This window comes from Tamandua tetradactyla, chromosome 3 (assembly GCF_023851605.1).
Source record: "Tamandua tetradactyla isolate mTamTet1 chromosome 3, mTamTet1.pri, whole genome shotgun sequence".
NCBI lineage: Eukaryota > Metazoa > Chordata > Mammalia > Pilosa > Myrmecophagidae > Tamandua > Tamandua tetradactyla.
Genome location: NC_135329.1, coordinates 19499296 through 19521058, shown reverse-complemented (window position 1 = coordinate 19521058; position 21763 = coordinate 19499296). Strand labels below are relative to the sequence as shown.

The window sequence follows — 21763 nt, the reverse complement described above, 5'->3', positions numbered from 1 at the left end:
GGGCCTGGTGGTCTACACCCAGAGTTCGGGTGCTGATTTCAAATGCTTCAAGGATGCATTAAATGATGTATATTATTATGTTGTAATTTGTACTTCTAACAACATTTTACTCTTCAAGAAATGTAATTTGCTACTATACATCTATTTTGTAGACCTTTGAATAAAGCATATAAATTCACAATCCAGAAGTCTTACTAATTTTCAGTTTGAAAAACAAAATCACCCTCTCTATATAATCACCTAGTTATGTTCCTTCCTAACGAATGACAAAATTCACACACAACCTCAAGAGAAGCCCAAAACTCAAAACCTCTTTACTTTCTGCCAATTCACCAAGTTTTTCCTTCCTTCACTCAAATGGCTCCTGAAGACCATCTCCACGATGAATCTTTCCTTGTTGAAATCGAATAGAGATGATGATTTTCTCCCTCATGTTATGTCCAAATTATAACTTGCACAACTTTCCTATTATCACCACACTGTGTGCCCACACTGATTACTACATGAAGTGATAAACCTGTTTACTCATTCCATTGATGTTTCATTTTGTGTATGTCTTAAAATGCCTCTTTACATGTTTGTCTGCCTTAAATTTCAAGCCTATAGAAAGCAGGAAAAGAATCTTCAATCTCTTTTTTTACACTTCATAAAGGGCCTTCAGAAGCATTTAATAAATTCTTTCAATTATGCATAAAGTAACTTCAGGTAGGCAGCAATGTAATCCCTGCATTTATTTTTTACACAGAGCTTCTAATTGGATCTATGTAAATTTTTTTTTCTTTTACCAAAGGACTTCAGAGGCTACTAATAAGACAACACAGTGAAATGAAGAAAAGGCAGCCAGCCACCAAGGGTTTACAAAACAGCCAAAAAAGATGGTCACAAGGGCAGTTTGCTTAAGAAAAACCTCACTTACTAAAGAGACTGGATATGAGAAAGGAAAGAATTTTGCCATCAGCATTCTAAAATGGCATGAAAAGAAAAGTATGAACGATTCATTTAAGTAGAAAATCTTTCCTTATGACATTGATTGCTTAAAGCATGAAGTAAAGCTGGTTCTCTAGATTAGGTTTCATTGTTGGGGGGCATTATTCATAAAAATTATTCACAAAGTAGACCTAGAAAAGTAGGTCAACAAGCTCAGAGAAAGAGAATTATTACTGTAATTCCTTGGCTACAACTCCACTCAAGAACTCCTTAAAAATTGGCCCAAGCCACAAGAGAAATGCATTTTCATGAAAAAAAAAAAAAAAAAACCACCACTGTGCTAAATTTGCAACCCCAAGGACTATTAGACATTTTATTCTTCAACAGTGCCAACCACTCTTGCTTGATCAGTCATCACCCTGATAACTCACAAATTGAATGCCCTAGAGATGGTCAGTGGGGGGACTGACATGGAAGGAGGAAAGAACTGAAGAAATTAGTGAAAGAAAGTCTCTCAGAGCAGCTTTGTCACAGCTGATCTAGGGGTTAAGAAAAATTTATGAAGCGCCTATTTGTATTTTGTAATGATCCTAAAACTTTAAGAATGGCTTTCTACTTAGATACTAAATGTATGCACTGCAACAGATTTTTTTGTGGTTACACAGGTTGAAAGGATCTGCTCTGTTGTCTACATTACAACACAGTTTCATTCAAGAAAAATCTTAAATCCTTGAATAATTGGATTTCTCTCCATTGTCCCATCCTTCATGAAAAGAAGGTCTGGATAATGAAAAGCCTTAAATTCCATACAGTTCAAAAGAAGAGACTTAAAGGAAAATTATCAGAGTTTAGAAATCTGTTATTCAAAAGAAAGTGCTCTCTAACTTTCAGGAAGAGTTAAGTCATGTGTCTTAAGGTTTCTATGTCAAGCATAGGAGGTTGGAGAGCAAGGGTATTAAATCTCATCATGTAACAGAAATCATGATTTAAAGGATGATTTTGATAGCTGAGTCATTATATACATGTTCCTTTTTGCTTTCTAATATATTGGAATAGAGAGAGGGAAATTCCTGAAATCTCTAAATTGTAATCCAGCTGCCTTGATCTCTGATAATGATTGTAGAGCCTTTATCTCCTATCTTCCTGTGATTGTATAAACCTTGTGACTAACCTTCATTTTACCCAGTTATCCAGTTTTTCAACTTGAGAGTCTTGTAATCACTGAAGACACCCCCTCATGTTTATTAATGAAGGGTTTTGGGTCAGCCCAGAACTAACCCATCCCAAGTCCAAAGTTACCTTGATAACTGAGACTGGCTCTAACCAAAATGGGTCTGCCTGACATGCGCAGTAGCTTAGACTTTAACCTACAAGTCACCCAGACTTCATTCCACCATTTTATTACATACTTTCTGTGACTAAACATGTAATCAATCTGAGCCTGCTCAATAATTACATTAGATCATCTAGGGTCACTGTGCTCATTATCCTAAACCCTGCCCATCATTTTCTTTAATAAAACTTTCAGAATTACTGCAGTTAGGGGAGACAGATTTTGGGCCATTAGGCCATCTGCTCTTCTATTATGTGCCTAGTAATAAACTCTTTCTCTCTTTGAAATTCTAATGTCTCAGGAATTGGTTATTGAGCGGGTCAGGCAAAAAAATCCACAGCCTTTGTCTAGTAACAATAATATCCTAGGTAACTGTAGGAAAGTCACTTCATAAGTGTACCCACTCCTCCCTTAATTTCTGCTTCCTCTCCTGTGTAAAACTCTCCAATGGGTTCCCTTTGTATTTACCAGTGAAACCCATACCCCTTACTGGAGCCTACCAGCAAGCCCTGTGTGACCTAACCCTGCCCCTGGCTCTGACTTCTCCAGGTACTTGTGCTCACTAATGATCCTGCAGGCACACTGGACACTGCTGTCCCCCTGCCCAGAACATTCTGTGCCCTATATTCTCCCATGGCTGCCCCCTTCCTGTCATTCAGGTCTCAACTCAAATGTCACCTTCTCCCTGTGGCTTTCTTTGATCAGGCAAACTAAACTCTTCATTTTAGGAGCCATCAACCTTCTACCGCCTGCTTCTACCCCATCCTTCAGTTTATTTTCTTCAAAGCTCTTGTCACAATCTGAAGTCATTATGTTCATGTCTTATTTGTTATAACTTCCTATTCCTACTAGATTATAGATTATGTAAGAGCAAGAGCCTTATTTGTCCTACTCACTGCTGCATCCCATTGCCTAGAACAATGGTAGGCACTGCCATATAATTAGTGATTAACAAATATATATTGAATGAATAAATCCAGAAGTTATTTGTCTAGCACCTTTATTCATCCACAATTGGCCACAGTAATAGCAAGCAAAAGCCTCATCTCTGAACAAACTCAGAAGAAAAAAAAATCCATATTAAAATTCCTGAGATTTTTCCTCATTGAGTCACTTTAACCCCTTGCTGAGAGCCTTTGTCCCTTTACTTTACATAATTAACAAACTTCATCACAATTAAAAAAAGTTGTTGTCCAGTTTTCTGACCAGTAACAAATTTCAAGAAATCCATTACAGGTAGCTAAACCAACTGCAGCCACAGAGAATAAATTGGAAAATTACTACAAAAAAGCAAAGAGAACTCAGAAAGCTAAGTATTTGGAAGCATTTAATGTAGAAGAAAATAGTCTCACAGACCAAAGTTACCACTGAGCAATGCCTGCTATTATAATGATTATTTATGTAATAAAGAAAAGTTAAATTATGTTGTACATTTAATATATAATACTATTTATTAAATGTCCCTTAGAAAATTTTATCTAAAATGTTATTTTTTTAATTGCTGTTTTGAAGGAAAAATAAAATTTGATTTTTTAAGAGAATTAATTTCTGTGGAATGTATAAAAGGATTTCCCTCCCTCCCTCCCTCCTCTCTTCTTTCATTCCTTCTTCCTTCCATCCTTCCTTTGCTTCTCAGACTTAGGACTGTATAGCTAGTATGTCTCTTTTTAATTGTGCACCAGAAAGAGCCAATTTTTTTTTTTTAGGAAGAACCAAATTTGACTCTCAAACATATCAGCTCTGTAGGTCTTTATGGCATGTATTTTGGAGTTTTCTTCCTGACCTCTACCAGATCTTTTCTTGTTCTTGATCCTTATTTATATTTTCCTAAACCTGATTTTTTATGACTGTTTACCTTTTAACATTTTTTTAAACTTTTTTTATTGTATAATATGACATATATAGAAAGCAAAGAAAGAAAAAAGTAGTTGTCTTCAAAGCACTCTTCAACAAGTAGTTACAGGACAGATCCCAGAGTCTGTCATGGGCTACCATATGATCCTCTCAGATTTTTCCTTTTAGCTGCTCCAGTATATAGGACTTTTATCATTTTTAAAAAGTTACTTGTGCCATTGTTATTGGACATTTGAAATTTTTTTGTCAGTCTCCTAAGGCCTCCCTTCTTTTGACATGGGATAAATGGGGTGACATTTTAATTGTTACTTCATCATAGAATCATACTGAGGAGTCAATGAAGAGTAACCAAGCTTCTTGAGGATAAAATGGAATTTTCAAATGACAAAACACAATAGTGCTAAAATAAGTTCCTGTGGCATTTTGACTCACAAACAACTGGCCCTTGTAATTGACAGGTTAATACAAAAATTACAGGTCATGAAAATTGAAAGTTAAATTCCAAAAACTGAAAATTGACTAAACATAATCACAGGAAATATGCACAACACAAAGGGCAGCCAAAAAAGAGTCACAGTTGCTAATTACTTTAGACTGAAGGAAAATGAACGCCTGAACACGCAGCACACAATAGCCCAATAATATCAACTAACATAGCCATCATTCTTTCTTCCACATTTTTGGTTTCATTGGTGTGGTCTTGCACAAAGAATCAATATAACAGGTCAGGGAACAGGATGGTGGCTTATGTTGCCTTTCTTTTTTTTTTTTTTTTTTTGGCTTTGACTGTTTTCAAAGTGTTCTTGAATAGAATAGTGGATTAAGTGTCTCAGTGACTTATAGGGTTGAAGAGAATACCGGTGGAATCCATAGTGATAATCTGCTTACCCTATTATCCCACTTTCACCTAAGGACTTATATCTGTATAATTCTTTTAGCATCCTGTAGAATTTAAAAATCTATGAGGAAATGGCATGCCAAGCCCCAACCAACAATAGTCCTATAAATTCTAAAGAGTACCCAGGGCTCTATTTGAGACTCTATTAAAGTCTCACTCACTATATTTATTTTTCAGAAACCTAAAACCTCCAGATGATTCCTAGGCCAGAGAAGCCAAGAAACCCAGCGACACCAGTCTCTCCAAGAGCATCAACCAGTTGCATTCCCCTACCCCATAATGTTGATACCCTTTTCAACATGAAGAAATTTAGAATGGTTATTGCCCAAATATACCTAAAGATTGGGAGTAGGATCAAAGGAATAGGAGGAGTCTTAGCAGAGAAATAAGGATTTAACAAATGAACATGACTACTGAATCATTATACTGATATTTCTTTTTAGTCTCCAGTATCTTAGAGCAGCTAGAAGGAATACCTGAAATTGTGGAACTGTAACCCATACCATACTTTGAAATTTATTCCATAACTACCTGTCAAAATGTATTTTGAAATGTACTGCTTTTTTGAATCTGTTATATTTCACAATAAAAAATGTTAAAAAAAATTATGAGGAAAAAATGATTCCAATACAGAAAATCTTACCTTATTATAATCAATTGCACTTCTAGAAGCAAATGTATTTATAAAACAAGTCAGGCAATGCTTTAATTTTAACATAGATCACTAACTTTAAAAAAAAAAAAAATCTCCCCAAAGTCTATAAAAGCTGGCTTATCTAAAATCTGAGAGGGTCCAGATAAGACATTCATACAAAACAATCACTTTCTAAGTTTTAGTTTACAGCCCTCTGAGAATGTACTGGGCATTTATTGGGTAGGCTGCCCCACTCCCCATTCCCGGATTGCCATGGTTATAGTCTTAGGGCACTCAGGGGACCTGATAGGTCAATGCGAGCTGCCCCCATCCCCACACTCACCATAGTGGGCAGCCAACCTACACTGGACCAACAACCTTCTTAGGGGACTTTGGAATCAGGTTTAAGAGATTCCAGTCTTGTGCTCGCTTCGGCAGCACATATACTAAAATCGGAACGATACAGAGAAGATTAGCATGGCCCCTGCGCAAGGATGACACGCAAATTCGTGAAGCGTTCCATATTTTATTTTAAAAAAAGAGATTTCAGGGCGGGCCGCGGTGGCTCAGCGGGCAAGAGTGCTTGCCTGCCGTGCCGGAGGACCCCGGTTCGATTCCCGGCCCTAGCCCATGTAAAAAACAAACAAACAAACAAAATATAATAAAACAAGAAAATGTTTAAAAATGTTTCCCTTTCTTCCTCCCTTCCTTCCTTCCATCCTTCCTTCCTTCTCTGTCTTTCCTTCCCTTCCTCCCTTTCTAAAAAAAAAAAAAAAAAAAAAAAAAAAAGAGATTTCAGTCTTAATCTGGATTTTTTTCTAAAGAGAGGAAATGGAAACCTGGGAATTGTGGTGGTCACACTTCTCCCGGGGGGTAGGGAGTAGAGAAGGTAGATGCACAGAGAGAAGGATGATTCAGAGAAATGTGAAGAGGGGCTCAGAGGACAACAGAGAAGAGAGGTGAAAAGAGACCTGGAGGCATTGGCATCCCTGGTTCCAATTTGTCTTGAGGCCCATCTGCAAATCTGCGCTTCAGTTCTGCAAGACCTAGCCATACACACAAACGCTTTCCCTATAATGAATCTCCCTCATTTAGTAGTTCTTGATGGTTTCTACTAAAGATAACCAAGAGTCCTAACTAAACCTCCAAGTGATAGAAGAATTCTATCACTCCAAGAGCAAACTGAGCTCATCTCTGAAACTGATTTAAGCTAGCTGAGTGACAGCAAGTCTCATCACTTTCAGTTTTAACTCAAACCAAATTCTTCCAGCAAATTCATTCATTTTCTTTTAATACGTCAGGAGGAAAAAACACACACACACACACAACTCCTTTTACTATAGTTATAAAAATTACACTATAGTCTTTTTGTCCAAATCTCAGGCCAGAGTTCATACTTGACTAATGCTTCCAATCTTTTATAAGAAATTTAACGTTCAAGATTAGGAAAAAATGGTATATTCTGGCATAAAATGGGTTTCTTTAAAATATGCTTAAGTTCCTATTTATCCTTTGGAAACTGGAGAGGCATCTCATTTTATGAACAAAGGTTTTCAACACATAGAGACTTCTCTATCTATTCTTACCTATCTAAACTTTCAGAAATTTGTCATTAAAATCTGTAGCTTTTGGATGAGTTATAGATATAATTGGATTGGCAAGAACTGATTTAATATCATGGAGGTAGAAGGAAGGAAATAAAATAATCTAATCTTTTCATTTGACAGATAAGAAATCAAGATCCAGAATGATGAAGAGACTTGTCTACACTCACTAGCTCAAATCATATAGATGGCCAAAATCCCCATCTCCCAACTCCCAAATCCAATTGCTTTTCTACATATCGCAAACACACTCAACTGTAAAGTCTTCTTGTACTCTCTCCCTCTTCCAATAGGCAGATCTAGTTGCTGAGTCTATGTGATTCAGTGAAGGTGGCATCTTTCCAGATCTTCATCTCTGTAACTCCAAACTGAAGTCAAACTTTTAACAATTCCCCATAGGATTTCTGTGTGTGGAAGGAAGTGGTAGCGAAAACAAAGGAGCAAGAGAACTTTGTCATGGGAACACCAAGGCAAATCACAAAAATGAAAAATAAATGAAACCCATTTTGCTATATCAGGTTTTATTTATTCAAGTAATAAACCAAGACATCTGTGTCAAAAACAATGCATAAAATAAAATAGACTAAAGATAAGCTTTCCAACCAAAATCAATACTGTCTTCTAAATACCAAAATATTTTAAAGGGATACTTCCTTGCATATTTATCTATATCACTGTTAAAATTACTATATGGGTGTTCTAATTTGCTAGCTGCCAGAATGCAAGATATCAGGAACGGAATGGCTTTTTAAAAGGGGAATTTAATAAGTTGCTAGTTTACAGTTCTAAGGCCGAGACAATGTCCCAATTAAAACAAATCTATAGAAATGTCCAATCAAAGGCATCCAGGGAAAGATATCTTCATTCAAGAAAGCTGATAACGTTCAGGGTTCCTCTCTCAAGTGAGAAGGCACATGGCAAACATAGTCAGGGTTTCTCTCTCAGTTGGAAGGGCACATGGCGAACACGGCGTCATCTGCTAGCTTCCTCTCCTGGCTTCCTGTTACATGAAACTCCCTGGGAGGTGTTTCCCTTTTTCATCTCCAAAGGTCACTGGCTGGTGGACTCTCTGCTTCGTGGTGCTGCAGCATTCTCTGATCTCTCTGAATCTCTCTCATTCTCCAAAATGTTTACTCCTTTATAGGATTCATGTAAACTAATCAAGACCCACCCGAATGGGTGGAGACACATCTCCCCCATTCTGGCCCTAAGATTCCATGGTAGAAATTTGCTACTGCTCAGAGAAGGCACTGACTTTCATTTCCCTGACAGTATGAAGCAGCCTTTCAAAGGTTCATTCATTCATTCATTCATCTGACAAACTGTAAAGTGCCTACTGTGTGTCAGGCATTGTGCTATTCATGTTTAAACCCAGCCTAGGTCCCCACTGAAACCTCAGTTCTCTCCAAAAGAGGCAAGCCCACTGTATGCAACTTTCCTGCAACAAAACCATTCGTGAAAATAATTAATCTTAAGAGACAAGCTGAAGGAGATGTAATTAAATTTAGTTTTTATATTTTTATTTCATTAAAAAGTTTAATTCTCTTTCTGTATTCGTACATTCATAGTTATCACAGTCAGAAACTGGGAAGACCTGAGAGAACAAATCAGAAAACCTGGTTTTTTTCAATGAGTTGTCTGAGATGACACTGCTAGTTAGCTGGTAGAATCAGAGCTTTTTATCACCTCCTGAATCCCAGTTCCATGACCTGTACTCTAAATAAAAACTTTCTACCAAAGAACTTAATGTACTTTACCAACTTCTATTTCAGACATTGGTTTTATTCTAAAGAATGACAATCCGAAACACAGAAAATTAAACTATTTTCTCTAGTCAGCTAGTCAGAGCCTTGCTATAAGAAACTGAGCCTATACTGCATTTCCATTGTTTAGGTTAACCCATGAGGTACTAAGACCTGTCTCCCTCTCACGCAAGACTCCCAAGGACTCCTGTCTGACTTGTTCATTTTCACCCTATCCTCTAAAACCCTGAACAATCCTACAAGCTGTAGTGTTCTCATTACCAGAGTTGATTGGTTTTAAGGATCTATGGTGAACAAGGAAGGGGAAAGGGTAGGCCAAAATAGAGAGATAAATTTTTCATGGAGAAAATTTTGTGGGGTTTGTAAAAATGATATTTGGGAATAAACTTTAAGACATATATATTCACTATTAGTTTTCTAATTCCATCTACATACTAGTATTTTAAAACATGAAACATATGAGATATGAAGACCTACTTTTTAAAAAAAAGTACAAAAACATTTGTGGAAATTTTCCAAAACAATTGTAGAGAAAGCGTTTTTCCCTCTCTTTTGAGTTGGAATGGCTTTCCAGATCTTCATCCCTTTATCTCCAAACTCATCAAACTTTAACAATTCCTCAACTTCCCACACAGGGGCAGCAGAACATGGGGTCCAGGAGATCATCAGGGAAGGCTTGCGCCCCAGATCACGGAACATTTTCTGATTCACACTGACTGAGCAACCACGGGAATATTACAGCCCTCAGCTGGCATCACCCCCAAGCTGGAACTCCACGTCCTCCAAACTCAGTCCTTCACTGCCTATTGAAAGCTGGTTGTGCACATTCACATAACCTGGGTATGAAGTTTAAGTTCTTGTGTCAACTTGGCTAGGTTATGGTGTCTAGTTGTTTGGTCTGGCAAGTGCTGGCCTGGTTGTTACTGTGAGGGCATTTCATGGAAGGATTTAAATCATGAGTCAGTTGACTTCATCTATGGTGATTATATCTACAGTCAACAAAGGAGACTGCCTTCGGCAACCAGAGAAGTCTCATCCAATCAGTTGAAGGCCATTAAGGTAGAACGGATAATTTCAGCAGTCAGGAGTAAAAATTTCTATCTCTATTTCAATCAGCCCGTTGTTCCTGAGGAATTCAAGATCTTCACTGGACTTTCCAGACTGTGTCCTGCCCTACGGAATTCGGTTTTGCCAATTCCCATGGTCATGTGAGTCAATTCCTATAATAAATCTCTTAATATTTAAATATATGTATATATCCTGCTAGTTCTGTTTCTCTGGAGAACCCTGATGAGTATACCAGGTCACTAGACCCTATATTTCTTCTCTTATTCCCTGCACCAGAAAAATCAGGAGTGCAGCGTAGACTACAAGGCACCAGGAAATATCATTGCCTTTCAAGGAAATCTCACCATCAGGAAGGACTGTATTTGAAGGCAGAAGGAGCCCTAGCCTAAAGGCAGATGGCATGAGCTCTGGTGAACTGTCACATCTTGGTCTTGAGCCTCAAGGAGTTGCTGACCATACTCAAGCATCTGTCTCCTCAGCAATGACATGAAGGATGATAGTATGTTCCAACAGAGTTTTGCAGTTTGATAAAAAGGAATAATGTCTATAGGAGTCCTCTGTGGATTATAAAGTACTATATAGAAATTTATTTTTATTAAAGCTCAGGCATAAAATAAATTAAGAATCAAGTAACATGAGTAACTATACTTACTCCTTATGATACTTGGAAGGATATAAATCAACAATTTTCTCTCTGGAGCCCATGATATTTCAACAGTGAGTGAATAAATTTAGCTATTTGGAGTACTGCAAAAAAAGGGAGTTTACTCTTAAAATCCAGATTTTTCTGCCTAAAAAGTTGATACAAGGATGTCAACCCTCTGATATACATGTCAGAATAGATGTTCCTTCCACATCACCAACATTTCACTTTAATAAATATAATTGGTCACATTTTTCATGAGTATATCGAGTGAAAGTTCCCACTGTGGGTATCAAGAACCTCCCCACCCACATTTGACAAGAAGACTATTTAAATCAGCATTCTACCTCTTTGATGTAATTCATACAGTTCAAAGGCAAGAGAAAAGTATGTAATTCTCATAAACAAATCTCTCAAATCAAGCAGGCTCCATAATCTGATGGGGTAGTACAGATTGAAAAACTCTCCCTGTCAATTTCTGCTCCTTTCTTTAACATTCAATACTGGGCAGGGGTCACCTGGATAATAGTTGTTGAGCTTTCAACGAACTTGCACATCTGAGGAGGCTAATTTCCCAACTCTCCTCCCTCCCTATGGCAGACAGAATTACAAAGATTGGCCAGTTGGGGCAGAATCCATATTTGGAGCCATGTTTGTTTTCATGTGGCCTCCTGGCAACCCCAACAGGATTAACAGGGTTAACAGGGGTCTTAGAATGGAAATCACCAGACCCTCGAGTCCCATCCTACCCAGTCACCTCTAACTCCATGACTTTCCTGGCTCTATCTGGTATCCCACTCATTTTGCTTCTCCTCTTCGCTCATGGCAGGGCCACGGATGGTCCCTTTCATTGGCAACAATTTTAGTACATAAATCCCCATAGCAGCTGAGGAGCAGGTGGCACTATCAGGGTTTTCAAGATGAGAAAACTAAGACCTAGATCTGGTGGCTTCCTCATGGTCAGGACTTGAACTTGGACTCTAACTTTTTAACCAGCCATGTAAGACCAGGAATCCTGCAATCCTTATTTCAGGTGGGGTATATAACTGGGGGGCCATGTACAGAGGTGGATAAATGAGGCTGACAAGGCAGGAGCCACCCACTTGGGTCATCTCCCGAAGTGCCTCTCCCTACAGAAATCGCAAAAACTATATTTTCCCGTAGTCCCCAGCTTTGCACTATGGGAGAGAGACAGGGAGAGTGGAGAAAGATGAAGTCATCAAAACAGCATTAAAGTACACAAATAACTACTGTGTGACCCCACATACTCTGACGCACTGGGTATGTCTTTTCTCCTAAATCCCTGTAGGAAATGAGAGATACATGAACTAGGATGGAATGTAAACTATTTGTTAAGGAGGCATGCTAGCATCTCTCTTCTTCCCAAGAATTCCCCTCTGGAGAGAACTTGGACTCACCCTTTCTCCGGGATTCTTAACTGTAGCTATACATGCTCCTGTTTAAAAACAGAAAAGGGAGAGTGTGGAGGGGGTGTAGGGAGAAGCATATGGGGGGAGGTGCAAAATCTAGATGAAGCAGCTTGACTTCCAAGCACAGGAGGGCTTCTTTGCCAATGCTGTAGATTTCACCCATATCTCCTGTGAGTTCCCCGAGAGTCCCCTTCACGTGGACTCTCTACACCTTCCAACAAGAGGAAAACATTCTGTTCCGTCCACCAACCCCAGCACACACACTCTTCCTCACCCCCAACCCCATGGTCCACATATAAGTGAAGTATAACAAGATGTCCACGTTATTGGGAAAGGGGGAATAAAAGTATACTTTTAAATTCTGTCTCCCCATTTCAGGAGTGGTGCCCCTGAGCTGGGTGAGAGGATAGGATGGGCCTCAGGTACCAGAATGACAGGAAGGTAGGGTCAGAGATACAAAGAATAAGAGGTTAACAGCAAGGCGCAGGCATGGCCATGACCAGAGGCAGCGTTGATAGAGGCTGGAAGAGACCTTGGCTACTCTACAGGGCTGCACTTCAACTTCCTGATGGAGAATGGAAATGAGAGGGCTGATGCCCAAGGTGCCATGTCTTGTGGGAGAAGGATGGCAGGTGGGAGACCTAGAAAGTCAAGCATGCAAGGATGTCTACAGGATGTGGCTGATTTCCAAGGCTGTGCTCCAGTTCTAGAAACCTCCACAAAACTCACTGAAGCCTCCGGCAAGGTTTGCAATGCCCATTCTGAAGAACAGGGTTTGCTCCTGCCCTCAATTTTTTAGGAGGAGGGAAGGATCTTTACCTAGACACCTCTCAGTGCCCTCATCTGAAACCAGGGATATGAACCTCTATTGTACAGGGCGGATGCACAAAGCTTAATGGCTGACACATCACAGACACCCAATGTCTGGCACCCCTGTGCCTCCTTTTCCCTCCCACTGGCCTGTCACTTCCTTGCCTGAGTTTTCTTCTCTATCTTTGGCAAAAATCTTGGGAAACAGTTACTCATTGTCTCCTCCCAAGCAAAATTTCATCAGTGGCTGGGAAGGTTGGCAGAACACAGTGAAAAGAGTCAGGACCAGGTCGGGAACTGTGCCCAGTGGGCCCCTCTGCTCTCTGAGGTGACCGAGGGGAGCCCCAGGTGTGAGGCGGGACTGGCAGCCGTGCCGGGCACATGGAGACACATCTCCCCCCCTCCCTCTTCTGGTGGCAGCTTCAGCCACATGCAAGTTCTTACCTTGAGGGGCAGAGCGGCAGGCGGGGCCGGGCAGCTGTAGCAGGTCTGAATGGGGGCGCAGTACCTGTAGAGCCGTGCCCTCCTTGCCCGCATTGTGGTACCTGTGTTATTCTCACAGCTCTTCAGCAGTACCTGGCAGGATGCAGCCCCTCTCCTCAGTGCGGCCCTTTCACCCCGGTCAGCAGCGCGGACCAGCGTGGCTTGTGGAATTGCATACGCCAGGGCATCCCCGGACTGATGGTCCATACCGCATAGGTCCTGGGGACCAGAAACGCCTGGCCAGTGCTCCCAGCCCATGGAGCGATAGCTGCTTCCATCACTCATGCCGAGAGCTGGGCGAGGAAGTCTGCATGGCAGGGACCGTAGGCGACCAAGTTTCCAGGAAGCAGGGGCCTGGTAAGGCCTGCGGAGTGGGGAGCCACAAACACCACCCCTCCTTAGATCCAGATCCAGGGGGTTTTCCTCCCCCTGCTTCTCCTTCTCTGTCGGCGCACAGCAAGCGAAAGCAGCTGGCTCCTCTGTCCCCTGGCCTTCCTCAGGCAGCAGGAGCCAGGGGGAAGCAGCCAGCCCCTGTGTACGCCCGAGATCCGGGGCTGCCAAGAAGCCTGCCCTGGGACTTGGGAAAACGTGTCCCTCCTCCGGGCCCCCTGGGGCTGCGGTCCAGGCGGCTGTGGCTGGAGCCGGGGCGGGGAGAGCCTGGGCAGGGGGGGCCTGCAGCTGGATGAAGAGGAAGGAAGTTTTCATCTGCTCTGGCTGAGGCTGCTTAGCCATTTCCTCCTAGGGGGTAGGGCCGGTCCTTGCCAGGGTCGAGTTTCAGGCCTCAGTGCCCAGGGGCGCGGACTTCAGCAGTTGCGGGCAGGCGCGACTCGCCCCGGGGCCCCAGCCAGCCTGAGGAAGTAAAAGGGCACACCTTCAGCCCCGCGGAGGCCATTCGGACCACGGACCTGGACTCCCTGCGCTATTTGCAGAATCCCCATTGTGGGGGTCTTAAAACTGAGAAGCGAGGGGGTCACTGGGGACAGCCCAGACTCAGCCTCTCTCACCCTCGGGTGTCTGAACTGCATGGCTTTTTCTTAATCACCTCCCTCCCCCATATTTCATATAGCAAGACTAAAGTTACTGATTTCATGGTTTGGCCCTAATCTCTGTATTAACTCTACCCATTATCTGGTGTCTGACTAATGAGATACTATGTGGTTTCTAGATGAAGCTTCCAATAAACTTCAAAGTGTATTTTTAATTGGCCTTGCCTGCATGGATTATTACTGAATACTCCTTGTTTGTTTATTTTATTTTGTTTTGGTTTTTTATTTAGGTTTTTTGTGGTGTTCACTGAATACTTTTAAGACCTCCATGATAAAGGTTTGGCAAACAATCATAAGCAATTTTAATGCCTTAATAAATTTCTACTTCAAAGCCTGTGGTTATTTTGGGAATTCCCCAGGGGCAGTCCCACAGTCCCACCTCAAAAATTAAATTAAAAAAAAATTATCACCAAATTAAAAAAAAAAATCAGGAAAGAATCAAACAAAGAAGATATAAGAAAAAATATATACCCAAGTAAACTCAGGCTGGCAGTTTTTATTATGCTTTGGACTCCTTAACTTGAAAATGGCCTATTTTTTAATGGGGATCCTTTCTTTCTAGCAAATTATAACTGATCATTGAGAAGAAAAATGTAGTAGAAGAAAAGCAGGACAAAAAGAGGGGGAAAAAACCCTACTCGACAGACACTGTAAAGAAATCACCTAAATACTCAGTTGAGTAATTCTCATTCAGAGTTGTAACTGCAGGCTCAGTAACCTTCAAATGGAAAAGAACCTTTGCCATGTCATGCTGACCTTTTCCTGCGGAGAGAAGAGGACAGGGGTGGGAAAGTTCTTTTCTTTACCAATTTGAAATAGCTTGAGTAAAAGGGAACCAAAAAATCATCGTCTCAAAAAGTCAAAGCCTTTATAAAGACATAGAGGTAGGGTGACTGTTTTTCCTGGTATATTCAGAATAGTCCTCATTTGAGCTTATTGTTGAGGTGTGATGATTGATAGTATCTCCTTTTACTCTCAAAAGTGTTCTGATTTGGATAATAAATTGTATGGTCATCTGCAAAAAAAAAAAAAAAAAAAAAAAATCATCGTCTCAGACACAGTGTGTTTGCCGCCCAGAAAGTCCGCTGCCTGGTCGCCCCTCTAAGTCAGCTCTCTCGCTCCCAAGCACCGCGATGTCATCTTACTTTGGCAGCATCATGGAGCAATCAAAGGCCCCGGGCCCTGGCTGGTCACCAGGCCAGGGCAAGCCTTTGGAAATTAACCGGGTGGGTGGCCGGGGTCCTGTGCTGCCGTTTTTTAGACATTCTCACACAGCTTTTTCACCCAAGGTAATGGTGGACTGTGCCCATGTTTCCAGATAGCTGACAAATGACTCCTACAACACCTCAGAAATTTGTCCTGAGAAATCTGCTCTCAATAAGTGTTAGCCACACCCAGAATTGATAACCCCATGCTTCTGAGGTATGGGAAGTTTGGCTCACTCAACGGAACAATTTCAGTTGCCACATGAAATATATAGATAATCTGAAATGCATGTTTTTGTTTCCTGTCTGATGGGTGAGCATCTAAGAGCTGAGAATTCAATGGGATGAAGGAAGAGTTAGCAATGGATCTGGGGTCAGGAGACAAGGGTTTTAATCGTGGCATAACCACTTACTTATTAGCTATGACTCACAGCAAGTCTCTGAGTCTCAGTGGACATACCTGTAAAAAATAAATAGCTGTCCTCCCTACCTTACAGAATTGTTTTGCAGGTCAAAAGGGATAATGTACATAAGAGCACTGTGTAAACACAAAAGTGGTATATATTCGGCCTTTAGGTTGTGATGGGTGTTATAACAACAATAGTAGTAGTAGAAATTCTAAACTACATCATTGTCTCTGAAGGCATTTCTCTAAAGACTCAAAGTTTCTTGCTCTGAAAGTATTCTACTTTGACTTCATAGTTCTCTGCCACCACAGACCTTCAAGATTCAAGAGATATGAATGCAAATGATGGGTAATTTAAACTATTCTCTGTTTCCACAAAGATTTCTTCTAATCACATCTAGAAATAAAAAGAACATTCTAAAACCTTAACCAAGGTGGAGAGGGGAGTGAGCACAGGGGAACGATTCCAGAACACTCCTACCTTTCACTTAAACCTTATGACAACCTTATCAAGTAGGTAGTGTAGTCCCCTTTTCGGAAATAAAGAAAGAGAGGATGTGAGAGACTAAGTAACTCGCTTAAGGCAACATGGTTAGTGATGGTAGCGGTTTCCCTACCATTCAACTACTGGTGGGCCCAATCCAATCAGCTTGTCTAGACTGATTGCACTTCCAGTCTGTAAAGCCTGATCCCCACGAGGTTCCGTCCCGTTACACGTGTCACTCTTGCAAACCAGAAACTCTTACCCTCTCTAGAGGTATTTCCTTCATGTTCTTCAGAGCTTAAATGATTCAAGATTATACAAAAATGGTACCTTATCAAGATCTGCTGTCTAAATTGAAGAAAACTAATTCTCCTGAAATAGTGGTGATTTCTGAGAACAAGGGTCAGAGTCCAGAGTCCCAGGAAATCCCAAGGGTTCCTGGAAAGATTCCATTCAGAGTTTTTAGGTCAGACTTAGCAGATAATCACAACCAGCTTTCCAATTCTCCTTCAGCAATCAGCAGGTGGAGACCGCAGCTTTTTGGCTACTACTTTGGGAGCTCTCTGAAATCATTCACCCAGTTCTGTCGTGACATGTTGGGCATTCCCAGCCTGATAGAAAGAAAAGAGGGTAGTAACTTACAGCCCTTTTCTGCTATTAGTAATGTGTTTGGAAAACGAATTAGCTGCATCTTGAGTAAAGAAACAGTGAGAAAGTGGGATGGGGTGGGGGGCTGGGATGGGGGGAGAGCTTGGTAGAAATGAAACCTGAAGGCTGGGGGGCATGAGGTGGCTAAGCATGAGGACATATCAAGGGCATGGAGTTGGGGGCTGACCTGAAAGATATGACCTTGGTGAGTAAGATCAATACCAAGGCAAGCACTGACTATCCCTACTCATTCCATATCAAATAAGATTTTCCAGGATATTCTATCTGTTGGTTAGAAACATATCTTCGGAGTTATAGCTTAGTTTCCTCCATTATTAGAAGGAAATCTGCATAACAGTGAGCTTGATGTAATATTGATGGTTAAGAGGAGAAGGAGGAAAAGGGCTACCATTTATTGATTGTCTACTATAGGCTTGACACTGCCATGGATGTTTTACATATATTACTACTTCTCCTACTCAGAACAAGGTAAGTAAGTATTAGAACCCCTGTCTCAAAGACATGGACCTTGACGTTAATTATTTGCCTCAAGCAACATGGCAAGTAAGTGAGAAACAGTCCCAGGTTTTTTCAGGCTCCAAAGCCTATGCTCATTTCATGATGCCACATTGTTATATTTAGGAGCCAACTTTATCTTCTATTTTATAGGCAAAAACTTGAAATTTTTATCTAAGTTAAGAGAACTTTAAAAAAAGGTGGGAGGGGGTGAACAAAAAGAAAAAGAAAGAAAACTTTTCATAGATCCTCTTCAAGTAACAGAAGCACATCACCCCCTGATCCCCTCAACCTCATACTTTTCCAAATTGAGTCCCCTGTGACCATTTTTTGTGTGTGTGCCTCTCCCGCCAAAAGCAAGCACAGCTTTCTCTTCAGAAAGAGATGACTCTGTGTCAGATATCCCCCTTGTGATTATTATCTAAGGGAGAACCAGATGGGAAATCTTGAAAAACATTCTAATTCCAAAGAATCCTTCATTTCCATCCTGTTTCTTTCCTTTACTCCCCACCCCACCTCCACCCCATGCACATTCAGGCATATTGGAAGGATTCTTGGTGGTTGAAGTTGCCATGTGCCTCCCCTGGCATCTGATCACACAGACAGACTGCTTTTGAAGTAAATGGGAAAAGTGCTTGAACAGACAAGAGCCCCAGCCATACCGAGTGGAAAACTCTATGTCAGGCTGCAGCTGGCCTGTCTACTCCTGCCTCATTTCTAAAGCCCTTCACATCAACGAGGTGATGCGTGGTTAGAGAGCTGGGGTCCCCAAAGCCAGGCAGGAGGCAGGTCCCATTTTACAGACCTGGCTGGGAATGGGATGGGGTGGGGGTGGCAGAGTGATGTGAGCTGTGTTTGTGATCTGAACCCACAGGGGTGGGCGCAATGCCAGAGGCTGCCCCTCCTTCGCTCAATCCCTAACGGCTTCCGTTTGCTCCTCAGTGAAGTCACCCTCACAGGGTTGTGACTTTACTGGAAAGAGTACTTGATTAGATGAATAAGAATGACTTCTAAGTGCATGTTTTATAAGTAGTCAGAGGAGACAATGGCCCATTTCTGTTGAACTTGGTCATGACTGCAATTTTATCTAGTGCCTCCAAGAGACAAGCATTTTCCATTTGTTATCCAATTTAATCCACACAGTGCCATGAGATGGGCCAAAAAGATGAAGAAACTGAGGCCCAGACAGATTAAGCAACTTGCACAAGGTCTTGCAAAGCCAGCACCCAAGGTCTTTTTGTTATAATTCCAGATTGGGGTTCTGAAATGCTCTCGCTCCATTTGAATGCCTCCCTGTTTTCTTTCCTACAGCTGCCTACCTCTGCAGCCCAAACCTACCAATTCCTTCTGGAGCGTAACCCACCTCCTCCAACCTATTTTACTAGCTGTTGCAACATCAGTCTCCTAAGACCCCATCCTTAACATGCCCCTGTGCTGGTGGTCACCAGCATCTCCAGGATAAGAAGACTGTACAGCCAGCAAATTTGCTTGCCTTCCTTGCTTTTTCAGTTTTCACCCAGGTTCCCCTCTGTGGCTTCCCCTCAGACAAGTTGTGCTCCCAGTGTCTATCACACAGACCCTTGTGGAGACATTTGTTTCTCTGTCTCCTTATCTACATAAATGCTGCTTTCTCATCACCTCCATGGGATTATCACTGGTTCCTCTGGCCGCATCAATCCTCCCCTTTCCAGAATTTGCCGACCACTTTCTGCCAATAACACGCATTTTACTGCCAACCACATACTATTCTGTAGGTGAACATAAGAAAGACAGAAAAAGACAGGAAGGAAAGAAAGGAGTTTTTAAGGACATTAGAAGTTTTCTTTTTTCTAACTCCTGATTCAGAATCAAAAGCCGTCCCAAACATTTTAATGTTGCAACTCTTCTCCCATGAGTAAAACATTTAGCTCGGTTTTAACCTTGGCTCTGCTTGTTATATGTTGTCATCAGACAACAACATTCACTAAAACACTATCAAAATACAACTAATTCAACAGTGCAACTGAAAAACCATATATTTGATGTACCTCTTACACAATGATGCATTGTCTAAACAGACGTGAAGGAGATTTTATCAGGTTTTAATAATAATAATTATCAAGCAATACTGATTGAGCACCCCTTTGTTACCCTGCAATAGCATTATCCTTCCATAATGGCCCTGCATGAAGGCCTCAAAGGAAATCACAGTGATCCTCACTTATTTTTGATGAGCGTGATTTTGTTATGCTTTTCCCTACCTCCTTTAATGGCAGAATGATCCAGGAGACAAAGATTCCTTACCCAGGTCAGTATTAAACACAATTTCCCTCCCCAGAAAGCCATGATGTGGTCCCTTGAGCAGCAAGAAGGGAGAAATCTAGAAACTAATAAGGCATAAGAACATTAGGTATCTTGTCCAAAATGGGTTCACTCCAATTTTAGATAAATTGTTTCCTGAATTGGTTTTTGTATTTGTATGGGTCCTGCATTGGTTTTCATATTTTTGTGGTTCCACTGTACTGCTCAACATGTGTTTGTGGTTCCACTGTACTTCCTGACATGTGCTTAAGGCAGAAGAAACACCAACCATAGAGAAAAGTCCAGGTTTTGGTTTGGAGAAACGATGAAAGGGAGAGAACCTAAGACAGGATCAGAGTCCTGACCCAACACCTCAACAGCGGCACATGTGAAAATTTCAACCATTGCATGTAAAATATAAAAATCCTTGCCCTAACTCAGAGTGTTAGAAAGTAATTACCATGTTGGGACAACAGAGAAGAGTTTTAGGTCTTGCTACTCTCATTCAAGATAAGGTAAAATGATTAAACAATTGATGTGACTAACATCAGTGGGACATATCCAATTGCCATAAAGTGACATAAGTTGCTATTTCAGCAAATATTTTTGAGCATGTACAGTGTGCTAGACACTGTGAGTTCTGTGCTAAGGGGTCTGCCAAGGTAAGCATGAACCAGCCAGGGCCCAGAAGCAGCTCAGAGCCCAGTGAGGTGTTGACTACACAGATAACTCTGAATCGTGATGCAAGTAGGTAAATACCATTAGAGATGAGGAAGCCAAAATACCATGGGACTCAGAAGATGAGAAGATTACATCAGACTGGGGAGGATCCATGGAAGACTGTTATGCAAGAAGCAGCACAAATGTTCATGATGGATTTTTGAAGATCAAGCCAAAATGAGAGCAGGGGAAAGAGGGCAGTTTAGTAAGCATTTACTGAACTGCTATCAGCCATGATTCCTCTGTAATAGATGGTTTCATAGCACATATCAAAATGCATCATTACAGAGTTGTTTGCGTAATGTTTGAAGTTTGTCTCTCCTAAGACCAGGGCAAACACCAAGTGTTATGTTCTTTATACCTTGTCCCTAGCACACAGTAGGTGCTCAGTAAATATTTGTTAAATGAATAAATGGTATATAAATGAACACTTTCTTCCTTTAATAAGCTTATAATGTGAATACATAAAACTATACAGCTTAAAGCAACAGAGAATATGATAAATATTGAACAGAGGTATAAGGAGAAAGATTAATTCCAACTGAGCTGTCACGAAAGGCTCATGGAAGAAGGGTCATTTGAGGTGGGCTTTGCAAGTCAGGATTTCAACAGGTAAGGACTGCAGAGTCGCACATCCACGGCTGAGAAAACCAGAGCCAAGACACACAAATGGCTAATTGTATAGTAAACACACTTAGGGAATAGTAGGTGGTTCAGAGTGATGGAGTACAGAGCTCATTGGGTTTACAGTGGGAAATGAGACTGGAGAAGTTCACTCCGGATCATGGGGGTCCTTGAAAACCAAGTGTGGGGGGGTCTGTAGAGGGTTTTTGAGGAAAGTCTGAGAAAGACAGCGAAGTTTGTTGGTATATTCAGTGCAGCCCTTCAGCCCAACAGACCCTTCTTGACAATCCAGTAGAAGCTAATTCTCCACACTGTGCTAGGAAAGGTGGGAGAAGACAAACAGTGACCACGAGTTGCCACATGCCAGGTGCTTCACAAACAGCATTT

General features: G+C 41.2%; 1 protein-coding gene and 1 non-coding gene across 6 annotated transcripts in view; one reads left to right on the top strand and one right to left on the bottom strand.

The window, feature by feature from the left end:
* The window catches only part of PSD3 (pleckstrin and Sec7 domain containing 3), a 661802-nt gene that overhangs the window by 499533 nt on the left and 140506 nt on the right, over positions 1 to 21763 (bottom strand). Inside the window, exon 1 of one of the 5 annotated variants that reach the window (XR_013172375.1) lies at positions 13409 to 14317. The exons of 3 other annotated variants lie outside the window; for them this stretch is intronic. Coding sequence is in view for 1 of the 2 variants with exons in the window: in XM_077152666.1 (XP_077008781.1) it covers positions 13409 to 14179 (771 nt within the window). In the remaining variant the exon portion in view is untranslated. Of the gene's footprint in view, positions 1 to 13408; positions 14318 to 21763 lie in introns of those variants that run through there. One more of the 5 variants, XM_077152666.1, reaches the window with a different exon arrangement.
* Positions 6069 to 6175, top strand: LOC143678364 (U6 spliceosomal RNA). The gene has a single exon (XR_013173177.1). It is a non-coding gene; the product is annotated as a U6 spliceosomal RNA (small nuclear RNA).